At 37.1% G+C, this 22,825-nt stretch overlaps 1 protein-coding gene across 1 annotated transcript in view; it reads left to right on the forward strand.

Moving 5' to 3' along the window:
- Positions 1 to 22,825, forward strand: part of ZFAND3 (zinc finger AN1-type containing 3) — a 343,937-nt gene that overhangs the window by 268,577 nt on the left and 52,535 nt on the right. Inside the window, exon 4 of the mRNA XM_081247541.1 lies at positions 18,851 to 18,916. Coding sequence (XP_081103667.1) covers positions 18,851 to 18,916 — 66 coding nt within the window. The remainder of the gene's footprint in view (positions 1 to 18,850; positions 18,917 to 22,825) is intronic.

The following is a 22,825-nucleotide window of genomic DNA, read 5'->3' on the forward strand; positions in this document are numbered from 1 at the left end:
TACTGGGGCACGAACCCCTGTCCCCTGCATCGGCAGGCGGACTCTCAACCACTACACCACCAGGGAAGCCCGAGGGTTGTGTACTTATTGAGAGGCTGATGAAAGCTCTGGCCCCTTGTCTCAGAAAAATACACACCAACCATTTATACTCAATTTTGAATAAAATTTTTCTAAAGCTCACTGTGGCCTTTGGTTAGGCACTCCTTGTCTAAGGGAAAGTTTGGAGCTGATCAGAATCTCATCTTATGGAATGGCATCTGACTGGATTCACACACACCAGGATCAGGCCAGGATCAAAACAACTTGAGCAGCCCAAGTGCTCTGAGATAACAACAGCTACCTTTAATTGAGCACTTTATGTGCAAGACACTGTTCTATATGTTTTGCATATTTTTTATTTTACTCCTCATGACAACTCATTGAGGTGTAAGTACTGTTTCCCCATTGCATAGAAGGAAACAGGCACAAAGAGATCAAGTAATTTGCCTGCGGTAGCAAACTAGTAACCAGAATAGCATTCAAGTTCAGGCATTTGGCTTTGGAACTCATGCTTTTAATTAGTTAATTCACAATGTGAAATATAACTGCCACAGAGAATAGAAATATTCGTGTTGGTAAGATCAACACTTCTTTTTGTGAAATTAAGGTATGTGGAAACTCACATGGTAACCAAAAGTTACTTGATTAATTCATCATGAAATATCCTTATAACAGGGATTGAAAATAAAAACACTATATCCATATGACTCTATGACTAAAATATTTTCTCTGGAGTCAGATCTTTATGGGAAGCAGACCCATAACGAGGATTTACATAGCAAATGGCAGAGTGTGGACTCAGAACAAGTGGAGTTAGATGAAGTGAAAGTTTGAATCACGCTGATTGTCAGGTGCACTCTGAGGACATATAGGGAAGGTCTTACGTTCAGTACAAGATTCCATCTTTATGCCCCTTTCCCCTCCTCTGCTGGGGATTAGACCTACCCTGAGCTCTGGAGCCCCTAGGACACAGTACTTCCTGTGTTTCCATAACTTGCCACTCTAGGCTGCTGTAGACTGCCCCATTTTTCCTTTCGATATATACATAAATACCTTCAATCTGATTAAAGATGTGTAGTTCTACCAGTTTCAGATCCATTCTCTCTTTCTGGTGACATCACTGCTTTAAACCATTGTGTGTTTAACTCTTCAAGTGAAACTCTCAGAGTCTAATCTCATTTCCTAATTCTTGTGGAGCTCATTATTGTAAACCTTGGATTTTCATAGATCTGGAGAGAGGAGGAGATTTGCTAATATGAGGTTTAATGATGACTTAGGTGTTCAACTGGGCAGTTTGAGTTGGAGCTCAGGAGAAAGAAGTCAAGGTTGGCTTCATCCACATGCAGATGATAAGTGAAGCCTTAGGGGTTAAGTGAGATTGCCAAAGGTGAGAAGAAAGAAAAGCAGTGAGAATAGAACCTAGAGGGAAACCAAAACAGAGGAGGCAACTGAAGAAGTCAGAGAGGAGGCAAATGATAGTGGGCAAGGTCACAAAAGGCAAGGAACAAATTTCAACATATGGTGTAGGCTTTATTAATAATAATGAAAATATTCACTCATATTTATAAAGTGTTTGGCTATCTTCTAAGCTCTTTACACATACTAACATTTAATTCTCACAGTACTACTACTCATAATGAAATATTAATAATGAAATAATAATATTATTAATAATAATGAAAATATTCACTCATATTTATGAAGTGTTTGGCTATCTTCTAAGCCCTCTTCTAAGCCCTTTACACATACTAACATTTAATTGTCACAGTAGGTAGGTGCTTTTATTATCCCTGTTTTTACAAATGAGGAAGTTGAAGCATAGAGTGGTTCAGTAACTTCTACCCAAAATTCAGAGCTCTTGCTGCCCAGTGTAGCTCATGCTCCAACCCACTGATTCGGTTCCAGAGCCTGTGCTTTCAACCACTATAGTATATTGCCTCAACATTGTGAAAATGCTTCAGGAAACTGTAAGCTGACAAGAAAAATTTGGATTTGGCGATCATGTGATTAATTCTCTAAATAAACTATTTAATAAACTGTTTCAGTGGTTTGTATATTCATTTAGCAGTCTTTGCTAAATGGCACTAGGTTAAGTGCTGGGTACAGAAATGAATAAGATTAGGTCTCTATCCACAAGGTCACCTTTTCAGATACATACGTCTCTCCTTGAGTTTCTGGTTTGTTCTCCCTAACAGGTGCATGAGAATTTCAGGGTGAAAGGGAGGCAGTAGCAGGAATAGTGGTTAATAAGCACGTCATTTGCAAAAGCTTTCTCAGGCGAGTTTTGCCATCTTGCCTAGGTCGAAAACTATGCTAGAGTGAGGAGATATGTGCCTGGTTTGTGGATGGGGGGGATATAGGGATAAGAAAAGTAAGGAAGGTTTGTTAAAGCTGTCAGGGCAGATGCATTGTAAGTCAACAGGAGGTAATTAAAGTGATTGCCAAGTAGCGGTGAAGACCCAGGTGAGAGTAGACAGCCTGATCCATTGACACCTTGTACATTTCTTCAACTGTGACCTACCTAGGAGAAGAAAGGTGGAGGAAGAGGCAGCAGGGGATGACTTATATTAAGCTTTTAGTATCCTCAAGAGACCAGAATTTCATCTGTTGGTCCTTAGCTTCCCCTAGAGAGTCATGGAGAAGTAAGGTGTGGGAGTTGCTGGGAGATGGGTTTGGGATTCCAAATCCAAGTACTACGTAATCTGTAAACTCTGTAGTAGTTATGGATCCATTGTTATTGTAAAACTGGAAGTGTTAGTGTAGAACTGGAAGTGCTGAGTCTTCTTTAGGGCTTGTGAAAGGTTTTACTTTTCTTCCTAATAAGCAATACTCATTCTCTTGATTATATCTGCTTTCTGCTTCTCAAAGTTAAACGAATATAAGAACAGAAAGGTGGTGAGAGTCTGGGTACATTAATGCTGTTTTGAAAAGACTGCAGATAGAGTAAGAACTATTGACAAGAATGTGTAAAGCAGAGAACAGGACAGACTTTTATACAAAAGAATTTCTTAAAACACCTTGACTGGAGGTCAATAAAACAGGTGTCCAAAAACTCAAAGTGATATTTCTTTGTCTAAACACACATGTGTCTCTTCCTATCCCATCTTATGTGTGTCTGCAGAAGAGTCCATGGAACTTTAGCCATTAGAAGCATTTTCAAAAAGCAGTTGGTAAACAAAATTCTACTAGTGACCAAAGGACTTGTTGTAACATTTAAATGCTATAAAAATGGTAACAGCTATCACCAGAGTACTTACTAAGTACCAGGCACTGTTCCAAATTTTTATTTGTATTAACCTACCTCATATTCATAATACCCTGTAAAGCGGGTGGTATTACTGTATCTATTTTGCAGATGTGAAAATGGAGGCACAGGATGATTCTTTATCTTGCCCAACATCACAGAGCAGCCTGGCTTTCCAGCACCACCCCATTGCTGCCTGTCTCTGTAGTGATTTGTAGTGTAAAGGCCGTTGCTTGCAAGTAAACTACAGAGGAAGGAATGTTGCGCAAACACTTAAAAAGAACAAAATAACATACATTTCTTAATGCTCTTGCTACTACCAATTTATTGTTCTTTCAATTTCCAGGTTTTTCATAGAGGAGATAAATTGTGGTTTATTTTGTTTCTTTTTTTTTAACTCCCACATCTTTATTGGAGTATAATTGCTTTACAATGTTGTGTTTGTTTCTGCCTTACAACAAATTGAATCAGCTACTGTACTTTGTTTCTTTTTTCCTTTTTCTTTTTTTTTTAAAGATATCTGTGACCCCAAACAGGCATAGAACACTTTCCTAGAAGCTTCAAATCTAGTCTAGGAGACATTGATTTTTTTTAAAACTAAATTTATTTATTTTTGGCTGCTTGGGTGTTTGTTGCTGTGCGTGGCGAGCGGGGGTACTCTTTGTCATGGTGCGCGGGCTTCTCATTGCAGTGGCTTCTCTTATTGTGGAGCATGGGCTCTAGGTGCATGGGCTTCAGTAGTTGTAACACGTGGGCTCAGTAGTTGTGGCTTGCAGGCTCTAGAGCACAGGCTCAGTAGTTGTGGCTCACAGGCTTTGTTGTTCTGTGGCATGTGGGATCTTCCCGGACCAGGGCTCGAACCTGTGTCCCTTGCATTGGCAGGCGGATTCTTAACCACTGTGCCACCAGGGAAGCCCTGTACTTTGTTTCTTGAGCCAACTTTTGAAATAATGTCAGGTTGTGGGTAGAACGCTGGAAATGGTTGTTAAAGCTGTCAGGGCAGATGCATTATATGAAATTCTGGTCTCTTTGAGGATACTAAAAGATTAATATGAGTAATCCCCTGCTGCCTCTTCCTCCATCCTTCTTCTCCTAGGTGGGTCACAGTTGAAAAAATTTGCAAGGTGTCAGTGGATCACCTGTGTCTTCACTGCTACTTAGCAATCACTTTAGTTATCTACTCTTGACTTAGACAGTGCATCTGCCCAGATAGCCTTAACAAGATGAGCAGATGACTGGTCACCTTCAGTCAGAGTCTTATAAGATTGGACTTAAAAGATTTTTTTAAAAGGCCCTTCTGTCTATTTCTCCTATAAATTAGATTTCCTATTGTTATGCTCTTAAAGGCCTGGACATCCTTGCTTGTGCCCTCTGGGGAGCCTTATGGTGTACATGCATACAGAGCTAGGTTTTGTGGGGTTTTTGGTGGCGGGGGCAGGGGTTAGCCGGTCCCACTATGTACTGGAGGGAAATTGAGGTGTTGGTGGAGAGTTAGCTGCTCTATTTCTTTCTAGGCAGGAGAGGAAGAGAACTGATACCTGCTACTAGGGAAGAGTAATGGCAAGAAATGGGCTTGTTTTTAAATATTCTGACATTCTAATCTAACAGTTAGAGAGGGCCCACCTCGTACAGAACACTTTTCTAAACTGTGTAGAGGCACATACTAAGCAATAAACAGCAACCAACACATATATAAAGCAATAGTTTTTAAGAGAAGTTGGCAAAGTATAACCCACAGGCCAAATTGGCCCATCACCTGTTTTTGTATGGCCCACGAGCTAAGAATGATTTTAAATGAAAAAGATCAAAAGGACAGTAATTTTACATGTGAAAATTATATGAAATTCAGATTCCAGTGTTCACAAATAAATTGTTATTGGAACACAGCCATGCTCATTCATGTATGTATTGCCTGTGGCTGCGTCTGCACTTTAACAGCAGAACTGGGTAGTTACTACACAGACCCAATGGTCCTCTGCAGAGAAAGTTCGTCAACCCCTGTTTTACAAAGCCCTCTGACAAACGTTATTTTTCTGGGATCATCCTAACAGTCTGCAACATAGGCAGGGCAGATTGTCTCCTCCTTATTCTACAGATGAGGAAAAGGTTTGAATGGTGACCTGCCTTGAGTCACATGACAGGGCTAGAACTCAGCTCTGGGCCTTTTTTCATCCATAATGCTGAAAATTTTTCCTGTTCTTCTCTACTACATATACCCAAGAGATGATTTTGTTGTAACCAAAAGAAAATATACAGAAAAAGTGAGAACCATACTAACTGGAATGTTAGTGAAGACTTTTAATGAATAAAGCTTCATTTCCAAGTGCTGGCTGGATCTTCCTTTAATATGACAGTGATTCCCAAAACAGAAATTTGAGGGTATTCTTTATCTGTGTGTTAAATTAATTTTTTTGAACAAAGAGATTTCCATTGTTTCCTTGGAAACTGGTTCCTGGTCATAGCCTAACTTCCCCAGGCATTTAAAAAATAGAATGGTGGCACGCTTTTTTTTGTTTGTTTGTTGTTGTTGTTGTTGTTGTTTTTGCAGTACGCAGGCCTCTCACCGCTGTGGCCTCTCCCGCTGCGGAGCACAGGCTCCGGACGGGCAGGCTCAGTGGCCATGGCTCACGGGCCCAGCCGCTCCGCGACATGTGGGATCCTCCTGGACCGGGGCACAAACCCGTGTCCCCTGCATCGGCAGGTGGACTCCCAAGCACTGCGCCACCAGGGAAGCCCGGTGGCACGTTTTAACAGATTTCCTTGCTAAACTGCCCTTGGGTCTTTGAACATGAATTGGGCTTCATTGGCTGCTAGTCTTCATTCCTGTCTGACAGATCTGTCCCTTGGAAAATTAATATCACTGCCACTGAGTGGCTGAACTTCATGTTCATCTGTTTTTACCAATTAAATTTATAATAATCTCTAAGTGAAACTAGTTTTCCCTTTTTGGACTATGCCTACTTGAAGACCAGATAGTCTGCAAAACAGGCTGACTTATTCTAGTAGAACATTCAGAAAATATTACCTATTAAAAATATTTCATGCCTTCCTCTTGGGCTGGTTTTAAGTGAAATATGGTGAGGAGATTTATTTACAGTTCTCTTTGTATGTGTCTTTCTCTTCCTTTTTCTCTAATGAAGCTTGGAGCATCAGGCCATTTATCAGAGATAATTATACAACAGATGGAGCTTTTCTGATATATAATAGTATCAAAGTGGGAGATTCTTTCCCATAATGAAGAATGCCAAAATTTTAAACGTCTCTTCTGATTTTAATTTAAAGGTACTTTTTTTTCCAGTGTATTTATTTATCTTGAAGCTGATTCTGTAAAGCATGGTGCTTTTATTAGGGCTTGTGTTCTGAAAGGATTGGTACTTTGCAGTACAGTTTGATAACGTACAGTTATGTGCTGTATTGAATTGAATGGTTGTAATTCACCAGGAATCAATGTATGGGATCATTGAATGAATCCCGGTCAAAATGCAAAAGGACTGACCAGTTTAGCAGTGTTTTCTTATGGAAATTACTTTTATTCCACATTGTTAGCTGAATCAGAACTTGTTCAGGCACTTAGAGTGTCATCTGACCTTTTTTGTAGTCTAAAAATAAAGTCAAAATTAAAGCAAAACCATGACTTTTAAATACTTACTTGCTGCCCTCTTTTTTGTCTTAAGTTATTTTATCTTTTAAGTATACAAGTAAAGCAAAGACATACAGGTTTATGTATGTTAGAAGGTATATATTCTTTTAATGCCTCCACCCCGTTCCCCACCCCCCAAATTCCCACTCTTTCCAGAGATAACCACTGTTTATTTATTTTGGATTATATATATTCTTTTGCTATGCAGTTATATACATGTCTACATAAATATAAGTTTTTCTTTATACAAATGAGAACATACTATACGTATTGTTTTGTAACTTGCTTTTTTACTTAACAGTATATTTTAGAGATCTTTCTAGGTCAGCCTAATTCTTTTTAAACTGCTCTGTAGTATTCTGTATTATTATTATTATTTTCTCTTTTCTTTTGAGACTGTTTCTGATATTTCACTGCTATAAACCATATGATGTAAACATTTTTAAACATAGGTAATGGTGCATGTATCATTTTTCCATGATAAATACATGGAAGAGGAACTAACAAGTCAAAGAATATGTATTAAAATTTTTATATACACCCCCAAATTAATTTCCAAAATAACATTACTGCTTTATTCCTATATGCCACTTTATTTGAGTGAGCATTTTTCCCATACTTTTACCAACGTTAGGTGTTCTTTTTTGGGGGGCAACAGGCGAAAGAAAAGCTTATCTTAACTTGCATTTCCCTGACCTCTCCTGATGGTGAGATTGAGCACTGTTTCATATGTTTATTAGCTATTTGTGTCTCCATTGATTTGCCTATCTGTATTCTTTGCTTATTTTTTTGTTAGCCTTTTTCTCTTACTGATTTGTAGGAGCTCCTTATATATTCTGGATATTTGTTATGTATTCTTATATATTTGTTACATATCATGTAAATATTTTCTTCTGGTATGTCACTTGACTTCTAATTTTGATTTGGGTGCCTTGTATTCCATTGGAAAATTCACAGATTTTAAAGTTCAGGTCTTAGTTTGTCTTCTAGGTTTGTGTGTTTCTTAGAAGGCTTTCTCCATCACAGGGTTATAAAAATATTTTTCTTTATATTTTACAGTTTATATTTATATTTAGCTCTTGATTCCATCTGGAATTTATTTTGTATATATGAGGTATAGGGATTTACCTTTATTATTTTTCCAAATATTATTATATTTCCAAAATAATTTTTCCAAATTATTTTTCCAACCAATTATGTCAGAACCACTTATCAATTAGGCCTGGTTTGGAATTCCGTTACTATTTTATAAATGTAAATCTGTTTTTAGACTCTTTTATTTTGTTCCATTGGTCTAACTGTATATTCCTGAGACTGAAAAATAACTTTGTGGTGTGTATTGGTATCTGATAGAGCTAGTTCCCCCTTAGTTTATCTTTTTCTAAATTTTGTTGGCTAATTTTGCATTTTTTCACATTTTTTCTTCTCAATGCACTTTGTCAAATTCTATTAAAAATTACAGTGTGAGTTTTAATTGGGTTTACACTGAAAACATAGGTTTATTTGGGAATAATTGACAGTTTAATACATTATTGGGTCTTCTCATATAGGAATATCATTTGTCTTCATTTGTTCAAACCTTCTTAAATATTCTTGAGTAAATATTTATTATTTTCTTAGTGTAAGCCTTATACATTTCTTGTTAGAAATTCTTCTTTATAGCTTTATATATGTATTTCCTATTCTAACTCTGATACTACTTCTTATTACTAATGTATGTGAAATATATTAGTGTATCACACATAAATGTAGTATTTGCTACAGGTTTTTTTGTAGATATTATTTATCAGGTTAAGAAACTTCTATTTTTAGCTTGTTAATTTTTTAAATCAGAGAGGAATGTTTATAAAATGCTTTTCAGCATCTGTTGAGATGATCATATACATTTCTCCTTTAATATGTAATCTCTTAATTTAATAGACTTCCAGTGTTAAACCATCTTTGCATTCCTTGAATAAACTCTGTTAGTTCTTTCAGTGTACTGATGGATTCAAAATGCTAATTTTATTTTAAATTTTGTACCTTTTAAATAATTGAGTTAATTTTGTGTACGTGTGTGCTTATATATGGTAGGCATGCTATTCCTGTCTAGTTTAGATACTAGTTACATTAATCTCAGAAAGCTTTTCATCTTTTCCTGTGCCCTAACACTGCTTTTTGTCTTATGTTCTGACATTGTGTAATGTATCTATTCTTTGAAAGCTTGAAGAATTTATTCATAAAACTGATTCGCCTGATATCTGATATTGGACTATTTATATTTTTGACCTCATTTAGTTTTGGCAATTAGTATTACTATAAAAATATCTATTTCATCTACATTTCTAAATTTATTGGAATTTATTGGAACATATTCTTATTTAAAATTTTTTTTCTATTGAAGGTGCTCTTAATTTTAGAATATGTATTGTGCCAAGTACACAAACTAAATCTTATTCTTAATTAGTCTAATATTGTTTATATTTCCTAATTTGTCTTTGTTTATGATCCTCTAGTGTTAGCTCAGTGGAGAAATATTAAAGGTCTGGGAAGTTGTTATTGCCACCATTATGTTTTCATAGGATTACAGCCATAATCTTTAGACTGTTCTTGTTTCTAATCTTGTCCTAGTCAATAAACTAGTCAGATGAATCCCCATTGATATCATGTTAAACAAAAAAGGGAATTCTTTCATTGACTCATCACTGCCTATTTGATCATCCAGATTCTTAATCTTGTATCAGACATCCTTCCCCCACATAATCTGGAACCTCATTGTTTTTGACCTCCCTACCTTTCCCAGCACTGATACTCAGCTCTGAACAGAACCAGATCCTTGTTGTCCCCAAAAGACACCATGGCAACTCATATTACCATTTTTATTCATGCTCTTGGAAGCCTACCTCAGAACCATTTCATCCACACTTGCTCCCTCCAAGGAATTCCTGACTTCCTCCCTGTAACATCTAATCACATATTGTGTTGGTCACCTCTCTGACATGAGAATCTCATCTCTCTGTACCAATTTAGAGGTTATACCTCAAATTAGCAGAGACTTAATTTTATTCTGCTTTGCTCTGCCCCATAGCACCCAGCAAGGCAATACTCAGTAAATGATTTAAATATTTAGAAAAGTTTACTAATTTTTCATACTTTTGAGAACCTTCATGTGCTCATGTGTTTTGATACACTAAAGAGAGGCTTCTCATTGCCTGAACCTGATTTTGAGCAGCTACTTAATATTTTTATTGTTTTCTGTGCCATTCAGTAATCTCAAGGTGAAGTAACTCAAAAAGGCAGTTGCCCTACCTAACTTTGAAATTTGGTTGTCTTGTTGTTGTGACAATTCATCTCTTTTAACAGAGCTTTTAGCATAATGAGAGACTGTCTTTTCTGTTGTTGTTTTAACTGCAAATAGCCACCTGCCTGTTGTGAAACAGCAGTTTCTGCTTATGGGTATTTCTTTTATCACCTGAATTTCCCTCTTCAAGATTCCCCTTTGCAAGAGAGACTAGCAAACTTTAAACACCCATTTTTCAAGGATCCCTTAAGAAGTCTGCAAATCTGAAAGGCTAGTTTCCCATAAAGGTTTCCTCAGGCACTTAATGAGTTTATACAGTTATTGCTATTCATACTAGGTTTTGAAGCAGCATCATCACTGCCCCCGCTTTGCAAATGCAGATTTTTTTTATGTTCTTATTAAATGAAATGCTCTACACTGGACTGTGAAAGTAAAGGTCACAGTGAACAACCACATATCACATAGCTTTAGCCCTTTGCAGTTGTCATATTGTTTTTATTTTGTCTAGATACAGGTAATAGGTGACACTGTGCTGATTTTAAATTAAATCTAAGTTTTGTTATGACAGAAGTGTTTGGCTGAAAAAAATCATATAATAGGGTCATCTATCTATTTGCGAGTTGGAAGTAGTTATTTTAAACTTACGTGAATATATTTTAATGGTGTTTGTGAACTTCTCTCTGAAAATTCAGAGCTGCCCATGCCAAAAAAATGACTACATGTAACTTTATGTTTTGTGTTCATATGTTCTATTGCTTCATAAACCATTTCACTTTTTGATCTGTCAAAAGGAGGATTCTTTAGATTTAATAAACAATAGGATGCCATGTTGGCAAGGAATTTTTTAAATTCCCAAATATCAATATAAACACTTCTTTACATAATTCAAATTGTGACATTTTCAACTATTATTTGCAAAGAAAGGTCCTGTTAGTAAGACCTGCTAGTGTTCACTTCTGTAAAGCAAGGAGGTTTGGCTAAGTTTCCTTTCAATCATTGACACTTTGAACACATTGCCAGCTGTGGTACAGCTACTTACAGGAGAGGCTCAGCACAGGGTCAGGGAAGAAGGGCACCTATGTTCAGAATTCTTTTTAAATGTCCATGGGGCAGTACCTATGGCCTAAATAGACGTATTTTTTAAGAGGCTTCTCTGAAGCCTCTTATAGAGAACATGCACAGGTCACTTCCTTTTCTGAGGAAGGCAGTGCATTCTTTCATTTGCAGACGCAGGACAAGATTTATGAAAACACTCTTGGTAGCTAAAATATGTCAAAAAAATAAAAGCTCTTGTAATACTGAGTGGTTTCTTCATTAATGTTATGAGATTCATGCTTGTGTTGATGGTAAAATGCAAATATAGAAACCTGAGTTGGGCCTTAGTTAAGCCTGTAAATAGTCAGAACTGAAGTCTAAATTGGAGACGTGACAGCTCCCGATTTCATATTCATATTAAGTATATGCTTTGTCACAGAAACAAGTGTCTAAAAATAGAACTGACTTCATTCGCCAGGGGATATTTTGACCTCTCAAAAAAGGTTTCTTTCTAGTTTTGAACCGCAAGATAGTGGTGTCTTAGAAATTCAGTGTTAATTGCTGTTGGACTTTATCACATTTCGGAGTATTAGTGGTGAGTGTTTGTCGGTATCTTAATATATGGGATGCTCTTTTTTGGTTACAAGGGTTCTAGGTGAGAGATCACATCTGGAAAACAAACAGATTTAACTGCTCAGAATCCTTTGAGTTACATGAAACATGGTTTTACTCTTCCTACATAAGTAGCAGAAATAGAATGTTCTGGGTTGAAATTATAATTCTAGAGTTTATTCCACTATTCTTGCCTTCATTTATTTAAATATTAATGTTTTGTTGAGAATGGGCAAACCTTTTACTACTTCTTGTACTAGTGCATTGATGGGTCTCTGCAGGACTAGAACAAGTCAGTTGGCATGTGAGCAGAGTGTGGAGAAGGTGGAAATTATATTAACCTGTTTTGTTCTATACCAGTCTTTCTCAAAGTGTGGTCCAAGGACTTATAGAGGTCCTCAGGACCCATTCACAGGGTCCATGAGGTCCTTCCTTTTCCAACTATATATCCGTGTGAGGGTGGTTTTTCTTCATATGCTTCATACAAGCAATCCATTGTAACAGATTGAATGCAGATGTGAAAATCCAGGTTTCTTCTTTAAGCCAGGCTGCTCTCATATTTTTAAAATTTGTAGTTATTTTTCATAAAAATGTTTTTATGTTGACATTAATTATTTTGTGAATTTTAAATGAAAATTAAAAATCTGTTTTCAGTTTTTATTTCAGATAAAGTAAATATCAATAGATATATAACCCACATAAAGAAAAGCTCTTTTGTGTTCTTAATAATTTTTAAGTGTAAAAAGGTCCTAAGATGCAAATGTTTGAGAACTGCTGTGCTAGATTAACATGTAAATATGGTGAAAATCAACTGTTTATTAATAGTTCCATTTCCCTTCTGAATAGATATATATGTTCAATAATTGATTTTGGCTTGGATCATTTTCATTCAATAGTGAAAAACATATTTTAAACACCTCATATGCTAGGGTACCAAGGTGCATAAGACTTTGCCACTACCCCTAAAGGTCATGCCATTAAGGCCATTGCTGGGTCAAGAGAGAGCATTTCGTCCAAAACACATACCCTGGCCCCAACAGGGATGTCCACACTACCGTAAAAGAGTCTGTCAGTACTGGGCAAATGGAAAGCATTCCTGATTTCATTTTGCTTGTAGTGTTTTTCCCTGAGGAAGGCGGTGTGGGAGAATTTTAAACTTTATTTCTGTTGTGCAGATAGACTAATAAGCATACTCACACATGCACAAACACACACACACTAATATTTGCAGAGCTGACCAGCTACAATTATTTAGGGGGAGTCGGGGTGGAATGGTAATGAAATTTTGTTGAGAGGCCCTTTTTATGAACAAAACAGAGAGCTTACCAGTAGCAGTTTCTTACCCACTTTGGAAATCCCCTCCTCATGAATCCCTAATTTAGAGCTAAATGGTGTGAAAATTCATGCAGTGAGTTAGGATTAGAATTTCTGAGAGATTAACACTTATATTCTGTAACAAGCTTCGTAAATGGTTTAATTTGGAAGTTTCATTTGGAGAAATGGGAGGGCTGTTATCAGGGCTGAAGATTCTCTGTAAACTTAGATTCCCACTCATTATATCTTTATGTATCCTTATTTATAATCGATGGTGCTTTTCAAACTCAATTATGTAGACAGATTAGGTGTGTCCTTTCTGATTAAAACAGTTCATGAATTGCAGGTTTACGTAAAGTTGGAGGATAGAGTTTTCTTTTCTGAAGAGATGGCTTATTTTCTTGTGCATTCTGGTCTGTCCTTAATATTTATTACCATTTACTATTTTAAGTATCTGTGTGTATTTTGAAGGCTTTTAAAGAAGGAATGTTTTACTGCTGAAGGAATATACATTCTTTGAATATTTTTAAAAGATAGTTTTGCATTTTTAATATGACCACATCAGGAGACAGTGTTGAGTTTATTTCACTATCTCCATTGCATAGATTTTTTTTTTTTTTTTAAGGATGGCTCATCAAAAAACACTCCCATAAGGTATTACGAATCTCTAGAGTGGAGAGAGAATTGTAGCTCATGAATCTGTTGTCTGAAATCACCTTTTGAATAGCAAGCCTGGAAAAGTGAGATGTTGCAAAGGTAAACAATGTACAGATTATGATAGAGTGGAATTGACAAGCTGGTTAAAAAAGGATGATGCATTTCTAATTAGCCCACAGTGCCTTAGTTAGAAATTAATTAGATACTGTTATGTAAATGTCATGCTAATTAAGCAAGAATATTGAAGTGTTATAAATCTACAAAAAGAATGGCTATTTTTGTGTATTAATGTTTTGCAGTTATCATGAAAGAGCTGATAGTAGAATATTTGATTATTGAGCTTCTGGCAATTTTTAGCTGACTGACTTCTTGACAGTCCATTTTTCCTAATTGATGTGGTTTAGCACATGGTATAACTGCAGCCAATGAGGGCTAGTGGAATCAGGATCCAAAAATAACTACTCATCACAGCTCTTTTAACAAAACCTTTCTGGGTAGATTGTTGATCTCTATTTTCAAGGTTAAGGAGAAATCCTGTTTTTCTATATTTACTCAGCCTTAGATTTTGAGTGCCTAAGATGATAACCAGCATAAATGCAGCCGCCCTGCATACCTGTGTTCTTATCTTTCTCCTGAGTCATAGTCTTCAACCAGTCAGTCAGATTGACTACTATGGTAGCTCAGTGTTTTTTGACATGCTCAGTAACTAACTCTATAGGAGGCTGAAAAAGGTTCCTGCCACTTTGGCTTGAAATGTGAATGTTGATAGTCGACGGGATACCTTTATTCAGTCCTTCTGGTTTTGCAGGTTACAGTGACTTTTAGTATGCAGATTTGACCCCTGTCTTCAACTTTACAGGGCTGAAATCAGTACTGGTTCCCTAAGAAAATCCACTACCCTGTTGCAAAGGCTGTAAAGATTTCTAGTTGCTGGGAATACAGCTGAAGAATTTCATTCCATGGCTCTCACGTGGAATTGCAAATGTAGATCCATAGTGCTGCATTATGTATGACACCTTTAATACAAGAACAGAAACATCCCTAAAAGACAATGATAGAGTATTCAGACTTACAGAATACAAACCAGAAGCTACCACACACATTATTTACTTGCAGATTCCAGACTCTGAATTGTTGAAACTTAGGAAAAAGTTCTGAATGTAATATCAAATGAAAAATGATAGTATTAAGTATCTTCAGATAATGAAGAAACTTGAAAAAATTTGACATGTTTAATTTTGCTTTAGCAAAAGAAAGCAAAAAACACTCATGGTGATGGGCTAAAAGTTTAGATGAGTTAATCTTGATATTGTCTGGTTCAGAATTCCCAGAGAGTCTGTCATATTAAACAAGGTACCTTAACTATGGTTTTATTTTTAATACTTAACAACCCCAAACTTACTGTTACAGACTCACTTGCTACCAATATAAGATAGAGGGTAATGGTGTGACTCATTCTGTGCTTAGAAATGCATTTATTTTCCCAGCCTTCCAATCTTGATCCCAACACACACACATACACACACACAACATCACTACATTAACCTGTAGGACCAGGCAAGAAAAGACTCCTTCATCTTACTCTTCAGATATTAGCCCTGTCTACCCTTCTGTTTGGAAAGAAGAGGAAGAAAGGCCAAAAATAGGAGCAGAATTTACAATGATTTATGAGACCATACTCCAGCCCCCCTCTCAGACATTAGCCAACTCCATTCCTTGATAGAACAGATGCCCTAAGTTTGACCCTTACCATCAACTCTCAAAATTATTTTGTTTGCTATACCCACATGGGACTCATGTTATATTTTTATTGTTGTGGACTCAAACCTGAAAAGGTTCCCCTTGAGTGGCCCTTAATCTCCTGCATTCATTTTAACAGAGTTGATTTGCAGTTAATTGTGTAAGGGTAGATACCTTAATTTCCTGTGGTTACTCCTTTTATTTGAGAGTATAGGAATTTTATATGACAACACAATTAGTGTATAGAATATATATACAGTGCTCATGTGCATCTGTTCTGGAGTTTAAAGAGTCATAGGTTATAGTCTACCAGACCAAATTTAATTCCAAGCTCTCTGTTTATAATATTGTCCAGTTTGTCTCGTCAAAGCTGGGATATATTATCACTGCCAGTTACTCTTGCTGTCTGTGTGTTTTGGCTCAATTATGGTTCTATTTGTACTTTACTATAATGTAGTGAATACTTTGGATTGGGTTGTTAGTTTAACAAGCTCTCTGGAGAACACTTTCATGATGATGCATGTTGAGATATGCTAGGTAGCCTTGAAGTTATTTGAGTATTTGCCAAAACCTACAGAAATTCATTCATTAGGAATTTTCAAAAAGATAAACTTTAAACCTACAAATGAGGTAAAGATTGCATTTGTAAACATGGGAGTGTTAATTCATGAGTCCCAGCCAAATTTCTTTAGGGGTTTTGATTTAACCAGTTTCTCTCTGCTCTTATAATTTTACTGAATGAATTATTTTATGTCCTTTAAAAAATATTCTGATAGTTAAGCTGTTATTGATGCTTGTGTTTTGTGTGGCTCACGATGTTGTGTGAACTCAGTGATCTTCACCATATATTGAGCTGGGAGTTAGTGTTACCAGAGATGGGAACTAACTGGGCTCTTAATATGTACATCGTGCTCAGCTGGTTTAAAAATGTACACTAATCTCTTCCTATGCCCACCCCAGCCTATTGCATCCAAATTTCCAGAGTCAAGATTTGGGAATCTTTTTAAAAATGTACCCTTGAATTTTCTGGATTCCAGAAATGTTCCAGTATTTTTATCTGGTGGTTGTTACACAATTATATATATGTTAAAATCCTTCAAGGTATACACTTAAGATTTGTGCACTTCATTCTAGTATTTCATTCTCTTTATGTTAAACCTCAGTAAAAAAGGGTTTTTAAAAAATGTACATTACTCTACTGATTCAATCAAGTGGCTTGTGGTGGTCACTTATTGAACACTATTAAGTGCCCTTTGTCCATACAGTCATGACCCAAGAGTAGATGACAAAGTGAGTCTTGACCCTTGGGTGCATAAAACCTCATGGGAGAGAAAGTGAAGATACATAACATAAGGCTTTATAGTTTATGAAGTCTTTTTGTACAGATGATCTCATTAACACTGTGGCTTATGGGCAATTTTAACTATCCCCATTTCTTTTGTTAAAGAAACTAAGGTTCACTTACCCAGGATTACTCAGTAAATAAAGAATAGTTGCAGGACTTAACTACTTATGTTCCCAGAAATAAGAATGATTCATTTAACAACAAAAAAACAAAAGACAAAAAAATCACACATGGAAGGAAGCAGAAGCTATAACATTTTATGGAGCTACAGAGCCAGTGCCCAGAGGGTTTCGAGGATGTGGGGTCTGTATTAGGTTTTCTTGCAGCTCATTGTCTCTCCATGTTACTTATTTTTATGTCACCAGTGCCTATTTGGGCCTCCTCTGGAATTTTAGTATGTTAAGCTTTCTCTGGTGAATGTGACATTTGTAGAAAAATTTTCAATTGAAATGCCCTGTTCTTTTGGTCTTTCTAATTTTTAATTTATTCTTGCATCATTTTCAAATCCTTGAGAAGTATTTCCACATGATGCTGGCCAGTGATGAATAATCCTTCCTCCTGATTACATTTAGCATTTATTACTTGTTCCATATTCTTTGGCAGTTGATCATTTTGCATCCAGCTCTTTTTTGCTATCATGTATTGTTCTTTGTTTAAGTAAACAGATTTTATCTTTCTAACAATATTATAAGCCCCAGAGCATGAGACTAACCTGTGGTGGCGCATAGTAGGTATTTGCTAAGTGCTCTTTGACATTAACAACACACTTACTTGGTTTTCCTCCCTTTTCCTATTTCTCCTCTGTGTCTTTTTACACCCACTAAGGTTTGCTGCTGTTACGGCCATGGTATAGGAAAGAGTAGACTAATGATGAACTTCTTAGGTGGTATCTCCAGGTTCCAAAACCCACGGATCTTGGTGGCATAAACTCTAGGAACAGGTCTCTGAGCTCTTTCATCTTTCCTTCCTTTCTGATGAGTAACTTCAGTGATATGAGGTCTCGTCATAGGTGACATAAAACTATGCTAAGAAATCATGTTCCCTTTGCTATAGTCACCTGGGGAGCTTTTTCAAAATATATGTGTAACATTTGCCTGTGTGTCCCATTTCTTGATGATCATCACTACTGCCCCTCCCAGGGCATGTCAAAAACCACAGGTCTCCATGTTTACACAGTAACTTCCTATTTCAGTAGGTAAGGCATAGTTGATTAGATGTGTTGGAGTATATATCAATATCAGCTTAAGAATTTGTTGGTGGTCCTGATTCTGTAGAATGAAATTACTGCTTTTCAAGCCTTCGCCCACTGACTGACTATATCTCTTGCATATTCTTGAATTACACCTATCCGTCAGATCCCTGGGCCCACAAAGATTGCATGAAGGCTCTCTTGGTATCATATTTTTATAATTAAACTAGATATTCTTCCTTAGTCAGCAGTGCTGTCTTTAAATATTACAGTGATCCTTATTTCTTCTGACAAGCTATTTGTTCTTCAGGGAGTCCCCCCCCCCACTTTAAATAAGGCCAGCTTTGCAGTAAATTCAAAGGTAGGGTGACCACTGAGATAAACCTGAAAAGGAGTACACCTGCTTATTTCTCTGTGGAAAAACTCATTTCCCCAAACTTATGGGTAATTTACTCTTACCCAGATCAGAATTCTAGTTAAAATTTTTTTCTTTAATGTCTTAACATTATGTGAGACTCGATTATTTTTTATGAAAAGCATGTTATAATGTAGAAAGAATATGGACCTGTAGACTAAATAACTGAACTAAGAATTAACTTACCACTACCATCACCACCTTCATCTTTCCTAATACCTCTCCTTATGCATATTTACAGGTTGATCCCTTCCTTTTTAGATTTCTCTTTATCCAATATAGGAGCTCTGGGTATGTGGAGGATATGTCCTAACTGATGTACCTGCTTTTCTGTTTCCAGGTGGGCCATGCACAGATACAGCTCATGTCTCGTTAATCACACCAACCAAAAGATCCTGTGGTACAGGTATGTACATAATTCTTATCTGGGTTCATTCTTACCTGAATTAATCACAGGCATTAGCTACTGGTTTTAATACAGTGACCTTGCCAGGGTACGCTCTAATTTCTTCCATGATTTGTGAAGTGATGTATTATGTGCTTAGTATTGGGAGTGGGGTGTGAGCAGAGGTCGGAGTGATGCTCTTGGAGGTCTGATTCACTGAGTTAATGCTGGCAGCTAGAACCAAGAAGGTGGACATCAAAATCTACCTACTTCCCAATGTCTGAAGAATGTTATTAAGACCTAAGCCATACAGAAAATGCAAATCATTGCCCAGTTTCTAGCATGTGGTTAATTTGTATAAGTCATGGACCTACTGAAAAAAAAAACATTATTTAAATGATGGCTGGAGAGTAAAAGAAGTTGTAGTACAGATAATCAGTTTAACTGACTAGTATAGTGTCCTAATAGTTTTAGGAAATTATTTCCTTTCATTTGTGCTAAAGCCATGGGGTGTGCTGAAATCATTCTTTTCAGATACATGGAGTCCCCAAAAAACCTTTGTGCATCTGTGACATTTGTATTAAGCATGAAACCATGAATCTTGTAGCTCTCTAAAGAGCACTCATAATGCCCATTGCTCCCTTACTCTGTAGCTTAATTTATTTTCGACAGTATTTGCCTTTTTAAGTAATGCTGCCTGCTATTTAGAGTATCTTAAGGATTATACTTGAAAGAGTCAAAATAATTATTTTGTTTTTCTAAAGGTCGCAAAGTATTTTTCATAACTTAAAAAGTCCTTTTAACTCCCCAGCAGAAATAGCACAAACTACTTCTGTGTACAGACTTAACACTGAAACCTCAACCCCTTTAAATGCTCATAGTTTTGATGTTAACCTCAAACAGGCCTGTCCTTGCACAGTTTCAGAATAACATCCAGGCATTGAACTCTGAGGAACTTTAATTTTACTCTTTTGTTCCAAATGACGGGTTTTGAGGCAGGGCTGTGTGAGATAGTCCTGACATGCTCCCATCCCTCCTGTGCTCAGTACCCAAGCTCCCCTGGTAGTTCCTGATTGAGACAGAAGAGAACTGTGCCCTGGGGTGAGACAGACCGTCCTGCTTAGCCAGAGGGAAGTCCGAGAGCCATCTTCTTACCCACTCCAGCCAGAAGCCTAAAAAAACACTCTAGCCCTTTGATTACAGGTCCAGCGCTTCACACACACACAGGTTACTTTGGTCTTTCTTTTTTCCTTCCAGTTTTGGCCCTCAGGACAGGGTTTATGGTTAGCACTACCGACATGTTCAGGTATCATCAAGGCGTGAGCCTCGAGCGCGTTGAGTCATCCTGAGAGATTTAGGAAAGAGACTTGTGTGCTCAGCTTATACACTGAAACTAGTAGGAACCCCTCCTGAATATCATGTACTTGTGTCCTTCATCTTCTAGGCAGATCTGTTTCATCCTTTCTGTTCCCATACTATCTTGTGTATCTAAAAATACTAATACCATTTATTGCATGCTTACTACATTACCAGGCACCATTCAGTATACTTTACATACATGCATATTTAACCTTCAGAACAATTCTGCAAGACAGTTATTCCTCTTTTACAGTTAACCAAGACAGGCACTCAGAAATTTATATATATTTCCTGGGGTAATATTACTAGTAAGTAATAGAGTCAAGACTTGAACACAGATCCTTCCGATCCTAAAGCCTGCTTTTCACTACATCATAATACTGCTTATCATATTTTATTGTAATTATTTATGCTCCTAACCAGACAGTACAAAGCATATCATTGAATGAAATGTGGAGAAAGAGAAACACAGATTTGGAGTTATAGCAGGTAGTGACATAGTTTTTGAAACAGAATTCTAGAAGCAGATCTTGTTTCAGATCCTAGCCTAGCCCCTTACAAAATGTGATTTTAAGTAAATATCTCAAAATTTGTTCTTCATCTGTAAAATGAGGTGATAAATCTCATAGCTTGATGTAAGAAAAGAAATGATACACATAAAGCTTGCATAATAGATCTTCAGTAATGGTAGCTGCTATTATATTGTCTTACCGTTAAAGATTATGTGTATACAGTGGCCAATCATTAGATAGTGTTAGTAACACATCAATCGGTATTTTAGGCAGAAAGGAGTTAAGAGTTAGAAGTACCAGAATGCATTGCCATGCGTAGTTTCATTAATTAGCTTTATGTTGATCACATTCTTTGTTGCATGTCAGTATTATAGTAGGAACTGAAGGTAATGTTTTAAAGTCTCCTTACGTGAAATGATAAGTGGGACATTGAGCTCTCAGTCACACATTTCCAGGCCTTCTTTTAGGTGAATACATCCCTCTTAACTAGAAAAAGATTGAGATTTTCTGGCTTGGAAGGAAATTAATGCAATGTGCAGGTCATCTCCTAGAAAGCCTGAAGGAAAGTTGAGATTTCTCACTGTGGACATTAAAGGTCATCAGGTTCAGCTTGCTGTACTTCTTCTCAAGTAGCCGGTCAGTGGCCCCCTCAGGCTCCTCCAGTTAGCCTGAAATAATGGCCCTGACTCTAGAGGACAGAGCTTCCTGATTTTCAGAGGTTAATTAAATGATTTGATTTGAGAACCACAAGCTGACTGTCTTTGTCTCCATCTTTCTCTCTGTCCTAAAATCAGCAGGTTGCCCATGGTGGGGATTCTGAACATTTTTCTTATGAATCAACACTTTTTAGTGTTACATTGCTGGAGTGTTCCTGTATTCTTGGTGTCTAGATTCTTCAAGAATAGGACTCATGCTCTGGTGCTTCTACCTCAAGGGACACAGTGACAATAGCGCTCCTAGAGATCTTCCAGAGCACAGGGCTTCAGGCACAGCTGATAGTAAATAATTACTTTAACACACCATTGTAAAGCAATTATACTCCAATAAAGATGTTAAAAAAAATTACAGTGGTGTCATTTTTTAGGAGCCATAGAGTAAAGCCCTCTGAATTAGATCTTACTGACTCCCTCCCAGCCAATCTATCCGTATAAGTTTGGACCTAAAGCAGCCTCCAGCTTAATAACGATGTGTGCTAGAAAAAGGATACTTAGGCTAGAATAAAGTTCTTTAAGTCACTGGTCTCTCAAGAAGGGCATACAAGGTACAGTCTGTGAGGTATGGAGAGAAAATCATAAAACCTCTTTATCTCAGCCCTTTAAAATTTCTGTTTCACAGATTAATTTCATAATTATGTATTAGCCCATATGTATAGTTTAAAATCAGCAAATACACATACAGATATATACATATTAAAGGTACATGGGGGCTTCCCTGGTGGCGCAGTGGTTGAGAGTCCACCTGCCGATGCAGGGGACATGGGTTCGTGCCCTGGTAGGGGAAGATCCCACATGCCACGGAGCGGCTAGGCCCGTGAGCCATGGCCGCTGAGCCTGCGCGTCCGGAGCCTGTGCTCCACAACGGGAGAGGCCACAACAGTGAGAGGCCCACGTACTGGGGAAAAAAAAAAAAGGTACATGGCCAAGTGTCTTAGATGGGAGTGTGCACTTAAAAAATGTTAGTGACCTCTTCAGTACACAGGTCATTTTCTTTTTAGTACTTTGCAAATTAGATCTAAAGGTTAGCATTAGATCCATTATTAGTAAGTCAAGGAACGAATGTAGCCTGAGTGGTTGATAAGTGTCTCTATTTGTATCTCAGGTGACTACTGTTTGATCAGAGGGTATTGTGATTTAGAGAGGTGGACAGCAGTGCAGAGTGCTGGGTCTGTAGCCATAAAAAGTGAGAGAGGGGAGGGGACCCTTTAAGAAATTGTTCTGTTGTAGCTGTGAGTCTTAAGAAGCAGATTGCAAAAGGCAACAGTAGTGGCAAATTAAAGATCAGTTCGTGTTTGTGAGCTTGGTGGGAAAGGCTTTTCTTTAGATGCTGGCTTTTAGTCACA

The sequence above is a fragment of the Mesoplodon bidens genome (genome assembly GCF_964165515.1).
Source record: "Mesoplodon bidens genome assembly, chromosome: 10".
In the NCBI taxonomy this organism is placed as follows: domain Eukaryota; kingdom Metazoa; phylum Chordata; class Mammalia; order Artiodactyla; family Ziphiidae; genus Mesoplodon; species Mesoplodon bidens.